The sequence below is a fragment of the Pteropus vampyrus genome, unplaced genomic scaffold (assembly GCF_000151845.1).
Source record: "Pteropus vampyrus isolate Shadow unplaced genomic scaffold, Pvam_2.0 Scaffold391, whole genome shotgun sequence".
NCBI classification, from domain to species: Eukaryota; Metazoa; Chordata; class Mammalia; order Chiroptera; family Pteropodidae; genus Pteropus; species Pteropus vampyrus.
The window spans coordinates 707256-724886 of record NW_011889172.1 but is presented as its reverse complement, the minus strand read 5'-3'; the positions used below and the strand labels follow the sequence as shown (position 1 = coordinate 724886).

At 50.5% G+C, this 17631-nt stretch overlaps 1 protein-coding gene across 1 annotated transcript in view; it reads left to right on the top strand.

Annotated features, from left to right (window-relative positions):
* Positions 1-7735, top strand: part of CDC37 (cell division cycle 37) — a 9456-nt gene extending 1721 nt beyond the window's left edge. Inside the window, exons 2-8 of the mRNA XM_011380263.2 lie at positions 3592-3873; positions 4231-4339; positions 4430-4545; positions 4628-4750; positions 5846-6028; positions 6113-6184; positions 7182-7735. Of these exons, the coding sequence (XP_011378565.1) occupies positions 3592-3873; positions 4231-4339; positions 4430-4545; positions 4628-4750; positions 5846-6028; positions 6113-6184; positions 7182-7334 (1038 nt within the window). The 3' untranslated portion in view covers positions 7335-7735. The remainder of the gene's footprint in view (positions 1-3591; positions 3874-4230; positions 4340-4429; positions 4546-4627; positions 4751-5845; positions 6029-6112; positions 6185-7181) is intronic.
* Positions 7736-17631: the final 9896 nt, after the last annotated feature.

Here is a 17631-nt window from a genome sequence, read left to right as displayed (position 1 = left end):
ATATTTTATAATAAATGGTACACATGACAAGAAATAGAAGTTTTGGCACTTCTATTTCTTGTCATGTGTACCATTTATTATAAAATATTTAAGATCTCCACGAAGCTCTAAAGACTTCTTGGGAACACATTTCTGTCACATAAAGAGGTTAATCTATATTGCTTTTTGGAAACTGGTGCCCCTCTCCTGTAGCATGCTCCTCCCGCCTTGCCCTCTGCCCTCCTCACACAGAACCTTTTCACGTCCTGCCACTGAGAGCCAGGTGGCTGGAGTGAAGACAGGGGCCTCAGTGTCTCCGGCACTAGGCAAATTTGGGTTCTAGTCCCAGCCCTGCCTCCAAGACCACTGGAAGACTGAAATGAGATTAGGTCTGAGAAGAACCTTGCTCAGGGACTGGGAGGGGAGATGGGATTCGTAAAAAGTTAGCTTGGTGTACTTCTGAGCACAGGCCTGCCCACCTGCGTTCAGATCCTAGATTCTGAATCACTTACTTGCTACGTGACCTCCAGCAAGTTATTTGATCTCTCAGTGCCTCGGTTTCTCCTGACGGGAATATTAATAGTATCCATCCCATAGGGTTGTAAAGGTTACCTTATTTAATGTGCATAATGCTTTTGGGACGGCACCTGGCCTGTAATAAGCTCTCTGTAAACTTCAGCCACTATAATCATTATAATTTAGGTAGTTCACTCTCTTGGTAAAAATTAAAAATTCCAAAGGTTCCAGGAGGGGACAAGTGGGTCTTCTCAGCCCCAGCTCCTTGGCTCTCTTGCTCAGCCGCCACTGGTTTCTTGTGGCTCCTTTCAGTGAGCTGTGTCGCATCAAGATTCCGTGAGCCTCGGTTTCTCTATCTGTAAGGGAGGGGGGCAGTGACACTCGAGGGCCCAGTCCAGCCTGCTACAGCCCCTCCTGGAAGCGTAAAGCCCACGTGGGGCACGCAGCTGCCCCTACCAACTTCGGGAGGCTTTATTTAGCTTTGGCCTCCCTGGCAGCTGCTCAGAGGGCACCAGGAAGAACTCGGTGGCCGCCCAGCAGAAACCAGAAGGGTGGTAGTTTCCTGCTGCCACCGGAGGCCAGCTATGATGTCGACTCTAAAGAGCCCCTTGCAAGGTAGCGGGAAATCTCCCGGGCAACACAGGCCCTGTGGAGAAAGGGAGGTTGCAGAGGCCAGGGCTGTTTTCCTTACCTCGCCATGAGGCGAGGGCCTTTTTGACCCCCATCCACATGGGAAAAAGTGAGGCTCAGCATTAGTTGTGTCAGTCCTATGGGATACCAGAGAAGGGTCCAAGTCTCTTGACTCTTGCCCACTGTGTTTGCCTGGCCCTGTACTAGAACCTGGAGATACAGCCTCGAATAAGGCACAGAAGCGAGTTAGGCCGTTCTTGTGGCAGCAGCCATGGCAGTGGTGATAACAGTAAAATAGTGCTGTGTTGCAAGCAATTGCTGTGGAGTATTTCATTTAGTCCTCATAGCAACCCTGTGAGGCCCCATTTCACAGAGGGGAAAACCAAGGCAGAGATGGGTTTAAGCAGCTTGGCCAAGGCCATGTCACCAGGGCTGGGTGTGTGTGATGATGTAATTACACCACTGCCAGTTAAGGAGCATTTACTCTGGGCCAGAAGTCAAACTAAGTACTCCAAGTACAGTTTCTTGTTTGAGCCCCAGAGTGTCACCCAGAGAGAGATCATCCCTGCGGACAGACAGTAATGACCATAGCCAGTGTGGGACTGATGTTCGCTGGGCGTCCACAGCCCTGGACCATCTGCTGTAATATAAAATCTTTGCTTCTCCCAGTGCAACCCTGTGAGGTCAGCGTTGTTGTCTGCATTTGACAGATGAGGAAACCAAGGTTCCGAGAGGTTAGGGGATCAACCCACAGACACCCAGGCAGTATGCAGTGACTGTGACCCCATGTCTAGGACCCTGAGGCTGTCCTCCAGCGTCTCATCATGTCATCTGATGATCACAGAGAGGCCTTTGGGACTCAGTGATGCTGGAGCAGGGGTACTTGGGGAAGACTCTGTCAAAACTAAGACTTGGGGGCAAAGCAGGTGGAGTAAGGGGAAGAGAGGTCTAGGTGGAACAGCACGTGCAGAGGCCAAGAGGCAAGAGAGAGCTGGTACATTTGGGGACCCACAAAGGCCAGCATCTGCCTGGGACCCAGAGTTGGGAGGGCAGGGCAGGACCCAACTCCCCACAGCACCATGGTGCCAGCTGGGCGGCCTGGAGTAGGGGTCACGGGTCTCATCTGAACCCAGAAACTCTAGAATGGGGCAGTAGGAAAAGCCGCAGTCAGATGTGTATGTTTCAAAGACTTCTGGCAGCTTCTGAGCCTGGATTGGGTGGAGGGGGCAGCAGTTGATGGCACCTCTCAGGGTTTAGTCAGTAGCTCTGAATTGAGCAAGCACTGCCAGGAACCGGGGGCACAGTGGAAGCAGATGTCTGGGGTGTAACATCCAGGATAGGGGGACAGGAAGCTGGTGGGCACCGAGCTTGGGCTCAGGAGGGCATACTAGCCTGAAAACAGCTGAGGGGCCTTGGCAGTGATCCAGGCCTAAGACTTTTAGTGGAGCGAATTGGAGAACCATCTAGAAGTGAAAACCATCAGGACTGGGTGGCAGAACAGGAAGGTAGAGCAGGTCCAGTGAGCAGGCCTCAGCTGGGGGCATCAGGTGGGGTGGGGTAAGAGGTGGCTTTGTTAAGGAAAAACACGACAGGAGACCAGGTTTTGGGGGGTAAAATGATAAGTTCAGTTTTGGGCATGGAGTTGGAGATGCCTGCAGGATTCCCAGACAGAGGTGGATTTGGGCAGTTGGTGCCCGAGCGTCACCGAGAGACACTTCGAGGAAGAGGGGAAGCCTGAGACCCTGGTGGGGGAGTGAGGCTTTTCTTTATTTATCCAGCAAGTTTTTCCTGAGCCCCTACTGTGTGCAAGTGTGAGTGTGACACAGCGAACAGATCCATCCCCACCTCTGTGGAGCCAATATCCTTGGAGAGTGACAGTGCCCAGAACGTGATAAATAACTGTCACTGGATGATAGCAGGAGACAAGTGCTGAGGAGGAAATAAAGCAGGATGAGAGTAAGGGGAGGTCCTGATCTTCAGTAGAGGGATCAAGGAAGAGGCTTCATCTCTAAGGCAACGTTTGTGACATTTAAGCCAAGACAGTAAGGATGTGAGGGAGGAAGCTATGGGGGCGAATCTGGGGAGAGCGTTCCAGGCTGCGGGAACAGCCAGTGCAAAGGCCCTGAGATTTGAAGTGGGTTCAAGAAAGGGTGAGGCAGCCAGTGTGGCCGGAGGAGGTGAGGACGCAGAGGTGCAAGGTAGATCATGCAGGGCCTGGTGGGCCACGGGAAGGACTTGGGCTTTTGCTCTGAGTGAGGCAGGTGCCACAGAGGCTTTTGAGCACAGAGGGACCTGGCCTGACTCGGGTGCATGCAGGTGCCTGTGGAGATGAGGGTAGAAGCTGGGTGTCCAGGACACAGGTTGGTGCAGACATTCCTTGCAGCGCCCTGGGAGCCTTGGGCTGGGGTGGGGCTGGGGTCAAGGGGCCGACTGTTCCCCTGAGTGGTGGGCCAACTCTGCCCACAGGCCCGGGTAGAGCGCATGGAGCAGTTCCAGAAGGAGAAGGAGGAGCTGGACAGGGGCTGCCGTGAATGTAAGCGCAAGGTGGCCGAGTGCCAGCGGAAACTGAAGGAGCTGGAGGTGGCCGAGGGTGAGAGCAGCAAGGCGGAGCTGGAGCGGCTGCAGGCTGAGGCACAGCAGCTGCGCAGAGAGGAGCGGAACTGGGAGCAGAAGCTGGAGGAGATGCGCAAGAAGGAGAAGAGCATGCCGTGGAACGTGGACACGCTCAGCAAAGACGGCTTCAGCAAGGTGTGCGGCAGCTGGTGGGGACTCTGCTGGCGAGGGCTCGGTGGCCAGTGGCAGGTTGGGGAGGAGGGAGAGGACTGCACAGGTCAGGGGAGGGACGGGTGTGGAGGTGGGAAGTGGAGGGAACAGGTGTAGGGGGCCGGGCGGATGAAGCACCCCATCGGTCCCCCTCTGATCTGCCCAAAGGCCCTAGTCCGAGGCCACATGTGCCACACCCACGCTCCCGCCACATTGATGTTCACAGCGCCGTCACCGCCTCCACCGTGGATGGGATGGGCGCTGCGGCCGCGGCCCACACGGCCATGTTCGAGGCTCTCCACGGCCTCGCCCCAGCCCACTCCCCCTCTTACCTCACCACAGAGCATGGTCAATACGAAGCCCGAGCAGGCGGAGGAGGAGTCGGAGGAGGTGAGGGAGCAGAAACACAAGACATTTGTGGAGAAGTATGAGAAACAGATCAAGCACTTTGGTAAGTTGGGTGCAGGCTGAGGGTGGGGTGTGTGTGAAGGGGACTGGCTCCTCTTCTGAGCCTTTCCAGCACCTTGTCAACTCCTTGTAGGCATGCTCCGCCGCTGGGATGACAGTCAGAAGTACCTGTCAGACAACGTCCACCTGGTGTGCGAGGAGACAGCCAACTACCTGGTCATCTGGTGTATTGACCTAGAGGTGGAGGAGGTGAGTATAGCTGCCCTGGAACTGGGAAGGACTCTATTTTGCGGCTGCCACCGGTGACGCTGTGCCTCTTCTCCCTCTGCAGAAATGTGCACTCATGGAGCAGGTGGCCCACCAGACCATCGTCATGCAGTTCATCTTGGAGCTGGCCAAGAGCCTGAAGGTGGACCCCCGTGCCTGCTTCCGGCAGTTCTTCACGAAGATCAAGGTAGGGGCCCTGAGCTGTGCGGGCGGGGTGGTGGGTGGTCCTCCAGGAACCAGCCTGAGGTCCACTTGGGAGGGGGAGGCGAACACATGAACACACAGTCCACTGGGACTCAGACCCTTGCGATCAGAACCTCCCACATCAGGAGAGGGCGGAGCCATGGAGATGAGAGGTGGGCTGCTCCCGGACAGATGTTGAAAGCTGCTGAGGGAGAGTCAAGGGCATCCCAGGTTTCTTGCCCTGAGCACCTAGAAGGATGGAGCTCCCCATGCTAAGCTGGGGAGACAGGGCAAGGCAGAATGAGGGGCTTGATCCAGAGCCTGGGTGTGGCTGTGTTGAGTTTGAGATGCCTATGAAAGTCCCTGCGTGAGGACATTGAGGAAGGGGGTGTCAGGGTCTGCAGTTCAGGGGGCTCGCAGGCAGGTGGTCATTAGCATACAGGCATAGCTCGTTTTACCGTGCTTCGCTTTGTTGCACTTCACAGATACTGTGTTTTTTACAAATTGAACGTTTGTGGCAACCATGTGCCGAGCAAGTCTATCGGCGCCATTTTTCCAACAGCATTTGCTCACTTTATGTCTCTTTGTCACTTTTGGTAATTCTTTCAATATTTCAGACTTTTTCATTACTACTATATTTATGGTGATCTGTGATCGGTGATCTTTGGTGATACTAGGGCAAGACCCTCTACCAGCAAAAAGATTACAACTCGCCCAAGGCTCAGATGATGGTTAGCATTTTTTAACAATAAAGTATCTTTTAATTAAGGTATGTACTTTTTTTAGACATAACACTATTGCACACCTAACAGGCTACAATATAGTATAAAAGTAACTTTTAGATGCACTTAGGAACCAAACATTCATGTGACTCACTTGACTGTGATATTGGCTTTGCTGTGGTGGTCTAGACCCGAACCTGCGATATTTCTGAGATCTGCCTGATGGGAGGCGAAATGGAGCTGAGGGACAGAGACTAGGTGGTGCAGAGGAGAGGCCTGAGCCCCAGGGCATCTCTGAGGACCAGCAGCAGGAGGGTCCTGGGTCTCCCCACCCCCGCCTTGCCCGGTGAACCCTTCCCGTCTCCTGCTCCCCACAGACAGCGGATCGCCAGTACATGGAGGGCTTCAATGACGAGCTGGAGGCCTTCAAGGAGCGTGTGCGGGGCCGTGCCAAGCTGCGCATCGAGAAGGCTATGAAGGAGTATGAGGAGGAGGAGCGCCGGAAGCGGCTTGGCCCCGGCGGCCTGGACCCTGTGGAGGTCTACGAGTCCCTCCCTGAGGTGCGGAGCCCCACCCCCAGGCGGCGGCAGGCCCTCTAGGTCCTGGGGACCCAGGCCCTGACCCCCAGCCTTCTGCCCCTACAGGAACTCCAGAAATGCTTTGACGTGAAGGATGTACAGATGCTCCAAGATGCCATCAGCAAGATGGACCCCACTGTGAGTAGCCGTGCCTCAGGCCCACCCACCAGCCAGGCTGAGTGGCCAGGCCAGCAATGTGTGCCCTAGTCCTACACCCTGTGTTGCTGGTAGAAGGGTCTCCTGGGCTTCTGGGAGGAATAAGGGAGGTCAAGTCACTGTTTGACTGGCACATGAGGCAGCCAGGCTTTCATGTCACATTTATTGAGCACCTATTGTGTGCCTGGCATCCAGATTGAGTGTCACTGTCACCGAAGGTCGTTTATGAGCACATCCAGCGCACCCTGCTGACCCCATCTTTGCCAGCGACTCAGCGACCCAAGGAGGGGGTCTTCCCAGCCTCAGTTACACCTCCACAGCAGTTTCTCTCTCGGTATTAACTGGCCAGTGCATGGAGAGGACTGGGCACGAGGCAGATGCTGGTGAAACTCAGCTGTCATTGTTATTAGGAGCAGTAATGGCACTGGGAGATGAGGACTTTGAGTCTCAATAGGGCTTGACCCTATTTCTGCTGGTTGGCCATATTGGTTTCCTCATCTGTAAGATGGATCCAGTCACAGGATCTGTTCTGGGGTTTCTAGAAAGTTCTGTGGGTAATGAGCATCTAGAGCAAGGGTCTTGAACTCTGGTTCTCAGGTTCGCTGCCTGTCTTTGGTATGCAGAGGCCGTGCTCTTTTATTTTCACATTGTCTGTGACTGACTGTGCTATAACCAACCATAGAGTTGAAGAGTAATGGGTTGAGTAGTTGTGACAAAGGCCATGCAGCCTGCAAACCAAAAGTATTTACTCTGGTCCTTTACAGAAACGTTTGCTGACCCTTCAGACCTGCATTATTTAATTCTGACTTAAAGTTAAGGAAAATTAAAAGTTCCATCCCTCACCTGCATTGGCTGCATTTGACGTACTTGACAGCTATGATCTAGAATAAACAGTAAACGGGTTTGAGTTTGCGTAGGGGACAGGCAGGCCACCAGGAGGTGACAGCCCAGCCTCACTCGCCCCCACTTCTCCCTGCAGGATGCGAAGTACCACATGCAGCGCTGCATCGACTCCGGCCTCTGGGTCCCCAACTCCAAGTCCAGTGAGGCCAAGGAGGGGGAGGAGGCGGGCCCTGGGGACCCCTTGCTGGAAGCCGTCAAGCCAGGCGAGGACAAGGATGTCAGCGCGTGACTCACCCCAGCCGCCGCCTGCCTGCCTGCAGGCTTCTGTGCACCCCTTTTCAGAAAATGAAAATAGATGCCATTGCTCCAGCTCCTGGCTTCCTCCACTTTCGCTGCTTCCCCCCAGCCCAGGGGACTGCCCCCCGTGCCCCGCCCTCCAGCATTCATCTAAGTCTTGCTTTGAGTCAAGGGGCTTCACTGCCTACAGCGACCCCATCAGCATTATGCCAAAGGCCCAGGGGTCCAGGAAGGGGCAGAGGTCGTCAGCCTGGTCCACAGGGGAGGGGGGAGGGTCCCCAGCTGAGGGGCCTGCTCCGGTTAACGTGGGCTCTGGTTCCACTGTTCGTCCGCTGTCTAGTCTTCTATATGGTAAACGGCAGTGATCTTCCAATAAAAGATTTCAGATGCTCCGCAGGGCCTCGCAAGGGCTGTTGGCACAGCTCTTCTCTTTGGCTTGTGGGGGTGAGGGGGCGGGACCTGGTGAGTGTTGGTGGCTGGGCCTATGACACCCGTGCTTTGCCCTCCGCCCTCTGGGCAACTCCTTTGCTCGCTTGGCACGTGCTGCCCCACTACGTGGAGCACTGTTCCATCACGGTTCCCACCTGCCTCTCAGTCTTCGGCTTATTCCTCCAAGTCCCCTTCCACCGCGTCTCACCTTCCACACGGGCAGCTGTGCCTCCACAATGGCTCTTCAGTCCGACCACTGCCCTTTGTCCTGTTGGCCTTCACCCTGGTCCAGGTCCCCATCACCTCTGGCTGCATAGCCGCCCCACACCAGACCCCAACAGGCAGCAGCCAGAGGTTGGTCGTGAATGCTCAGTCGGGGCACATGCCTCCCTCAGGGCAGAAGCCAAAAGCCTTCCCTAGGCTCACTGGGCCCCACGCCATCTGCCCCGTCACCTCCCTGCCCTCATCTCATGTCCTCCACCAGCTCTTCCTCTCTCCCACTCCCTCTTGGCCGATCCGCAAGCACTTGAAATTTCTATTTAGCAGTGGGTTTGGGCGCTCAGCTCCAGTGTACCCCTCTATGATGAGAGTAATGGTAGTTCCTTCTTCCCGGGGTTGTGATGAAGGGAGATGATGCTACAGGCAAGCAGGCACCTGGCACTACGATGCTCAGCATGTGGGCTTTGGCGTGTTCCTGTCTGCCCAAACACCCTTCTCTGCAGTCCTTGAGTGAGGCTCCTTTAAAAAGGTAATGAAATATTTGGGGCCTGGGAAAGGCCTTAAAGACTAATACAGTGAGCAAGGACACATCAGCTTGACATGAAATATCAACAAACCAATGAAGCCCTCTGCCCACACCTGGGGGGTACCACCCCCAGCAGCTGCTTGTCACTGAGACCAGAGCTCAGTGCCACCTCCTCCCAGAGACCCCCTGCCCCACCTTCTGAGCTGCCCTGCCCAGCCAGGCAGCTTGCCTCACCTACCCAAGTGCCTGGTTTTGCTGACCTGTGTATTGTCTCCCCTACCCTGTGAGCACCACCAGGGCACAAACCTCGTCTTTCCTGGTCCCGAGATGTCTGCAATGCCCACAAGGGGTCCTGGCACACGGTAGGTCCTAAGTAAACATTTGCCAAAGCTGATCTCCACGGGCAATAGTGAACTGCAAACCAGAGGGCACCACCTAATGCTTTTTATATGGATAAAAAAGGCAGGTGGGGGACCTGGAAGAGGCGGGGAGACAGTACTAAGGCCCTGGATAAACCTTGCCCATCCGGGATCCATCCAAGACTGTCAACTTCTTAATTCTTTATTGTAAAAACTTTCGAAGATAATTCCTATTACAGATTTTTCCTTTTGCCTCAGGCTCTGCTATAACTCAGCACTGTTACTGATTGTTTACTTAAACTTTACATTTTGTTTATCATGGACTTTTGGACTTTTTTCATGTTGTTCGTTTTAAAAATATTGCATTAAAGTATTTATCTTGGTTACTGAGTTTATTGACGCCCTCTTTGCTTTCATGCCTCACCTGCCTCACCCTAGCTCTGGACCTGGTAGGACACAGGATTTAAAACCTCAAATGCTATTAAGGGATACACACTGAAACCGATCCCTCTGTGCTCCTTCACCCAGCAGGTTCCCTGCCCCCAACCACTGGAACCCACTATCTCTGGTTTCTGACTCCTTCCAGGGGTCCTTTTTGTAAAATCAAATATATTCTTATCCCTTCCCCTTCTTTTTACACAAAATGTAGCCCACTCTGAAATCTGAAACGCATCTCGCTTTTTCACTAAACAATATGGACTGCAGATCTTTCCTTATCCGTCCATCACCGCCATCAGCCCTTCCTCATTCTTTCTCCCCGGTGTAGAAAGCTCCTGCGTATGCACATGCCAGCGTCTATGTCACCAGCCCTTTTTGAGAAACACTTGGGTTTTTTCCAATCTTTTTTCTAGCAATGACACGAGTAACGCCCTGTGTACCATTTCCCATGAGCACAGGCTTCCCACTTGTAAGAAAGTTTCCCAGAAGCAGGACTGTCTAGTAGGAAACAGAATCCACTCAGAAGTGTTTAACTGAACAAACCAATGAAGGGACTGGGGTCAGTGATGTGAGCGGGGTTGGGAAACCAATGGACGTGTGTTGAGTGTATTGGTTTTCTATGGCTGCTGTAACAAATTGCCACAAACTTAACAGCTTCAACACAAATGTATTATCTTCTGCGGGCCAGAACTCTCTCCGGGCTAAAACAAAGACATTGGCCAGGCTGTGATCCTCTGGACACGATCGCTTCCTCACCTTTTCTGGATTCTAGAGGAGGCCTGTATTCCTAGGCTCCTGGCCCCTTCCTCCATCTTCAAGGATGGCAAAGATGTGTCAAGTCCTTGGATCATATCACTCTGACCTCTTTTTCTGCCTCCCCCTCCCACGCTGAACCACCCTCGTGATTACATTGAGCCCCCCACCGCCACCCCGAGGCTCATCTCTGTATTTTAAGGTCAGCTGATTAGCATCCTTAATTCCATCTGCTGACCTGTGTATTGTCTCCCTTATGCTGTGAGCGTCACGAGAGTGCAAATCCAGTCTTTCTCGGTCCTGAGATACAGGGTCCTAAGTAAACATTAGCCAAAGCTGATCACCACCAGGGGGCAATAGTGAGCTGCAAACCAGAGGTTGCAACCCATCTCCAACCTGAATTATCCCTTGCTACACAGCATAATACATTCACAGGATTTTTGAGGATGGGGGCTGTTATTCTGCCAACCACAGTGAGGCACCTCAGAAGTAGCAACAGCAGAGAGCTGTTAAGTCCAAGGCTAAGGGGCGTGGGGAAGGAACAGTAGAACTAAGATCTAGAGCTCAGAAAGAGGTACTCCCTGCATAGTATGTGGCCGCAGGGAGACACGGCCACTGCTGGAACTGTGGCTGGGCCAGAAGGGAATGGGGGAGCAGATACCCCTTGTTCATTTGTCTCCCACCTCTGGTCTCCTGCCAGGCTTCCCCACTGGCAGAACCCATCAGAAGCCAGGACGTGGAAGCTGGGTGATAACAACTTGCTTTTTCTTTGGTCACAGAAGGGAACCCTCAATCCACAGCTGCTCAAGGGCAAAAAATATTTGGGGCTCCTGCTGGGTGCCTGGAATAGTGCTGGGTGCTGGGAATAGCTTAGAACAAGTTAGACTCCACACCCAATACCCCTTACCTGATCGACTTCTTTCATCCTTAGCACTTACCACCTTCCAACATACCATAAATCACACTTGTTAGTATTTATCTGGATTATGTCAGCTCCTTCAAGGCAGGGATTTTGTGTTTTATTCACGGCTAAATCCCCAGGGCCTAGAACACAGCACACAGAAGGCATTTCACAAGTCTTTTTTTTTAAATAGTGGTAAAATGTTCATATCATACAATTGATCATTTTAACCATTTTTAGGTATACGATCCAGTGGCATTAAGTCCAAGAAACTCTGTACCCATTAAACACTCACTTCCTATTTATAAAATGATTTCATGTCTGGTTTATTTCACTTAGCATAATGTTTTCACAGTTCATTTATGGAGTAGTGTATGTCAGAATTTCACTCCTTTTTAAAACCGAGTAATATTCCACTGTATGGATGCATCACATTTTGTTTATCCATTCATCCATCGACGGGCACTTGAGCTGCTTCCATCTCTTAACTATTGCGAATTATGCTGCTATGAATATGAATGTGCAAGTATCTCTTTGAGTCCCTGATTTCTTTTGCGTACACACCCAGAAATGCAATTGCTGGATCATATAGCAATTCTACCTTTAACTTTTTGAGGAACCACTAAACTATAAGCGAGTTTTGAATTCAGTAATTTGGTGTCGGGGGTCCAGAGAGAGAATGAGGGCTTGTTCTCAAAACTCTTTTGTGCCTTTTCGATTTGGAACCGTGTGACTGAGTTACTTCTTAAAAATAAATTTTAAAATAATGTTAAAAAGAAAACGATAGTGTGAGGATATTTCTTGGAGCCATGGAAACCACAAAATTGGAAACCATGTAACTGTCCATCCATGGGAGGGGACAAACAAATTGTAGCGTATCGATGTGTACAATGCTGCACAGCAGAACTGTGAAACTCAGTGAACTAGAGCGACTCGCATCAACACGGATGAAATTCAGGAACAGAAATGTGGACGGCATATCTCAGTTTTAAAAAAGGCAAACTCATCCATGTTTTACACTTACGCTAGTGAAGAATTTTTAATTCCATGAGAAAATGCTAAGGTGAATGTTAACTGCATAGGAAACAAAACTGTGTATTCAGTATGATGTCGTATTTCTGAAAATAAGATTTTATATACTTAAAAAAGAAAGAAATATGGATGGAGCAAGCAAGTTACAGAGTCCAGCAGATGAGTAGGAACTGCATAAAGTTCAAGGACAGGCTTTCTCTCTGGGCCTTTGCCTCCGCAGTTCCCCTTGACATCCATGTGGCTTCACCTCAGGACAGAAAGACAGTCCCAGGCCACCCAACCTCAAATGGCATCTCATCTCCTGTCTTTGCTTTTTCCATATTGTGTCCCCATCTACTACACTATGTATCTTATTTACCCTTTTTCTCAGCTGTCTACCCATCTAGAATGTCCATATCACAAGGAATTTTATCCATTCTCTTCTCTGCTCTGTCACCAGGGCCTTGAGCAGGGCCATGTACACCATCAGTGCTCAAGAGATGTGTACTTATGGACCAAATGGAAAGCAGTCTTCCTCTGCACAGAGAGCAGGAATGGACAACACCCACTGACAGCCAGCTGCTCCCTCGGGGGATATAAAGAGAGAGTGAAACGCAAAGATTCTCCCTGGTATTTACTCTGTTACATTTTTCTACCTGAGTGGATGGCACACTGGTGATTTCCTTTTAAAATTTAAAAAGTTCAGATATAATTGACATAGAACATTAGATTAGTTTTAACTGCACAACGTAATGCTTTCGTTTTTGTATGTATTACAAAATTATTACCACAATAAGTCTAGCTAACATCTATCACTACACATAGTTACAAAAAAATTTTTTTCTTTTGGTGAGAACTGTTAAGATCACTCTCTTAGCAACTTTCAAATATACGACAGAGTATTACTTACTACAGTCACCATGCTATTCATTACATCCCCAGGACTTACCTATTTCATAACTGGAAGTTTGTACCTTTTGACCCCCTTCACCCATTTCACCCACCCCCACGCCTTTGACATTTTTTTACTTGTGGTAAAATACACATAACATAAATTTTCCACTTTAACCATTTTTAAGTGTCCAGTCGAGTGGCATTAGGTACATTCGCACCATTGTGCAACCATCACCACCATCCATCTTCAGAATTTTCTCATCTTCCCAAACTGAAACGCTGTCCCCATGGAACACTAAGACTCCTCTCCTTCCCCCAGCCCCTGGCACCCACACTGTCTATGTTCTGTCTCTATGAATCTGACTCCTCTAGGGACCACATATAAGTGGAATCACAGTATTTGTCCTTTTGTGTCTGGCTTCTTGCACTTAACATATTGTTTTCAAGGTTCATCCACATCGTAGCATGTGTCAGAATTTCATCCCTTGTTATGACTGAATAATATTCCATTGTATATATACACCACATATTGTTCGTTTGTTCATCTGTTGATGAACACTAGGTTGTTCCCACTTTTTGTGATGTTTTTATTTCCATGCATTTTCGATTGCCTGAAATGTTTCACACTAAAACGATTCTGCAAAATAGATCTATACGTAGCAGAAGTGACAGATGCCAAGAAATGTCATTAATTGAAAAAGATAGTAGCACACAGCCCACGCCAGGCTCTGTTCTAAGCTCTTTACATGCGATGCTTCCAAAGCACCTCTGAGTTCGGGACTCTGATTAGCCCCATTTTGCAGAGGCATAAACTGAGGCACAGCAAAATTAAGGGACCGTCCTGGATCACACAGTGGCTGGGCTGAGATCTGAATCCAGACCCTCTGGCTCTAGCCTTTATGTGTGTGATTCCTCTGTTTCCTCCTGACATCGGCACAAAATGTGCCATCTGCGCTGCTAATGGGGAATTTCTAGAGGCCATGTGTCCACACAGGTGCTCACGTGCCACCGGATGTGGAACTTCTTTGGAAGGGTTCCCTACCAACCTCTGGCTGCCTGGGGAAGGGGCTCATTGTTCCCCGAACCCTCCCATTCAAAAGGACACAAAGAGATTTTGTTTCTCATTCTCCAACTCCTGGCTTTCCCCTGGTCTGGTGGGAGCTCTGGGGAGGCCCCGCCCTGCAGGCCTCTGAAGTCTGGGGAATCCCCTCGTTCTAGCTTTCCCCTGAAAACCCACTGAGGAAGGGTGGCCAACTGGCCCAGTTTAACCAGACTGTCCCAATATTAACCTCAAAGTCCCCTATCTGGGAACCCCCTGCAGTCCTGGGCAAACCCTGACTGTTATTGAGGTGACCCGGCGAAGCCTTCTTGCTGGGCCCAAACCCAGTCTGTGTTGTAGGGGCAGCACATGAGCCTTCCCAGCAGCCTCCGGTGGACTCTACTTTCTTCAGCTTATCAAGGTGGAGATGCTGGTCCCACTTTAAAAGAAACAGAGAATTCTAAGCGCCCAGCCCTGGGACCAACAACCGGGCTGGGACAATGTGAGCTACTGTTATAATTTGTCATTATTACTGGGATTATTACCATTATTGTTATTATTATCAGTCACCTCATCTGATATTTCTTGTCGGTCCTTCCTGAGGAAGTAGACACTCCACCATCTGTTGTGCCTCCAGGCCCAGCAGAGGCCTCCCCAGCTCCCCTGGGCCGGGTGTTAAAGAATCTGGCACCCTCAGCTTCTTGTGGCTGAGCCTCCAGTGGCAGAGAGGAAGCTGCGGCCGGAAGGATATAGCTGGGGCTTCCGCTTTGGACAGGACAGACAGTTCCCCAGGCCATTCACTCCACTAGCTTCTTGGCACCTACTGGATGTCAGGCACAATTCCAAGTGCTGAGGACATGGTAGAGAACCAAGCAGAGCCCTCCCTCGTGGAGCTAACATTCTAGAATCGAAGTCAGGCATTAAAGTCAGTGCTCAGAGAAACTTCCAGTGAAATGTCAGGTTCTCATAAAGGCTGTGAGGAAAAAAGACGAGGGAACAGAGAGAGGGCTTTGCTGGCTCAGAATGAGGAGCTTCTGGAGAGTGATGAGGGTTTATTTCTTGGCCTGAGAAGCTGGTTTGTTTTACTATTATTGTTCTCTAAAACTGGGTTCACAGGCGAAGCCTATGAACTTTTTTTTTTTTTTTAGTGCATGAGAAAGGAAAACTGTTTCCCTACTCACAACACTTTTGACACACAGTGTGTGAGTTTTCCACACCAAGCAATTCCCTGGACACCAACGGGTGTGTTCTACAGTTCAGTTCAGTTCTGACACTAACTACCCAGAGTTAGCACAGATCCCACAGGATAAAGGCTCAGTCCCACAGGACTTCCCTCCTCTTTCAGCCTCCAGTCACAAGTCCCATGTTGTCATCTGTACTTTTGTTGATCGTTATAAATCAAGGGTTCCCTTAACCTCCTCAGGTTCCATAATTTGCTATAATGGCTCATGGAACTCAGGGAAACATTACAGAGGAAAAGTCAGATGAAGAGGTACACAGGGAGGGGGCTGGAAGGGTCCTGGGCACAGGAGCTTCTGTCCCCGTGAAGTTAGGGTTCATCACCCTTCCAACACATAGATGTGTTCACCAACCTAAAAGCTCCCTAAATACTGTTGTTTGGGGTTTTATAGAGGCTTCATTACATAGGCATGATAGATTAAATCAATGGATATTGGTGATTAACTCAATCTCCAGCCTCTCTCTTCTCCCTGGATATGGGGACGGGGGTGGGGCTGAAAGGTCCAACCTTCTAATCACATGGTTGGATCCTCTGAAAGTTACAAGGGTTCTAGAGGCTCTGTGCCAGGAACTGGGGATAAAGACCAAATATCTACATCTTATTACATCACAATATCACATATAGAAAGGCCAGTTTTCCTTCCGAGAAGGATATTTATGGGTTCAAAGTGCTCAGGCTCATCTCTGTGGGCTCATTATCCTCATTCTAAACCCCAGACACCCACTCCTCCCCACTCAGTGCCCTGACCTCAGCATAAGAGCCCACTGAGATTGTGCATTTAAATGGCTTCGCCATTCTGTAATCCATACAATCAGGCCTTAGGCCTGATCACCTGCACCTGTAAAAGATAAGTGATTCTGTAATGGCCATTACGAAACAAAACAACCATACGTTCTCTCACACACAAGAATGTTCCTTGTAGCGACAAAATTGGAAACCACATGAAAGGCCATCACCAGGAGAATGGACAATTAAGTTTTGAGCTATCTATTTGTACAGTTGGAATATGATATAGTAGAGAAAATGAGTGTTCTAGAGCTACTTGAGTCAATATGGATGAATCTCAAGAATGTGTCATTGAGTAAATAGAATCAAGGGGCAGAAGGACACACACAGTATGATATGTTTTTAAGTTGAAAAGTGTGCACGAAACAGCAATTTAATATTTGAAGATCTCAGCAAAGTAGTGAGGAAAGGAGTCATTAAAAAAGCTGAGGAAGTATCTTCCAGGCAGAGGGAAGTGTCAGTGCAAAGGCTCTGAAGCCAGGCTGTGCCTGGCGTGTTGGAGGCACAGAGAGGAGGCCCCTGTGGCCTAAGCAGAGTGACTGAGGGGGAGAGTGGGAGGAGGTGAAGGCAGGGAGGGGACAAGGGTGGGTCACGCAGGGCCTGTGGGCCACAGAAAGGAGCTGGGCTTTTTCTCTGAGCGAGGTAGAAGCGAGGAGCGTTCTGAGCAGAGGAGAAACTTGATCTGAACTCAGGTGCTCACAGGTGCCCTCTTGGCAATGCAGGAGGACAGACTGTGGGGGGCAAAGGCAGGAGCCCTGGAACAAGACAGAAGCCACTGTATTGGTCAAATGACAATGGGGCTTGACAGGGAAATGTGAGAAGCAGGCCGATTTTGCTGATGAACCAGAGGAGGGTGTGAGAGAAATGAGGAGTCAAGAAGGACCCTAAGATTTCTCTCCCTGAGCTATTTTTCTCTTGAGTCCTTCCATAGGTGGTCTGAGCAAGCACAATAAAATACAATTATGGTTTGTAAACTGGCCCCTGGTGCACAGAGGGCAAGGAGAGACTGAAGAAAGAGGCAGATCACTTCTGACTGGCAGGTGGTAGGTTTAATAAGTAAGAGAACTTACGTGTGAGTGTTGTCTGGGGCGGCCACGAGATGAGTACGTCTCTGCACCTGCCTGCCTGAGGGCTCCAAGGACTAAAGTTTGGTTAAGGAGAGGGTCTTTGGCACCACTCTGTGCCTGTTTCTTGCTCTGAGAAACGGGTATAAGAGATCCTACTAAGAGGACTGCCAGGATCAAATGAGATAACGCGTGTAGAATGCTCCGTGCATAGCCTTCTCGGCAAATGGCAGCGACTTGCTGTTTGTGGATTAGAACTCAGATCAGGTGGGACGTCCAAGCTGCTACTTTGATAGCAAGGGGACCTCAGACGACAGGGATGCAAGAGATCTGGAAAGGGCTGTGAGCGGGTGGGCCAGAAATGCCTCCGGTAGAGGGCGAGACAGAGCCTCAGCCAGCTAGGTGGGGCTAGACAGAGACAAGGAAGGATGGAATGGGGAGTCACATGCCAGGGGTTTGTAAGATTGAATGGCGTCCAGCTGCAACCATGATTACCAAGACGAGGATATGGGGCTTGCACCAGAGTTAGGGACGGAAGCCTGACTTGGGTTCACCGCCCAAGTGGACAATTGAGATCTCCGCATCGCGGGAAAACCATAGTTTCCCGCCTGCCTGTGTAGACCACCCACT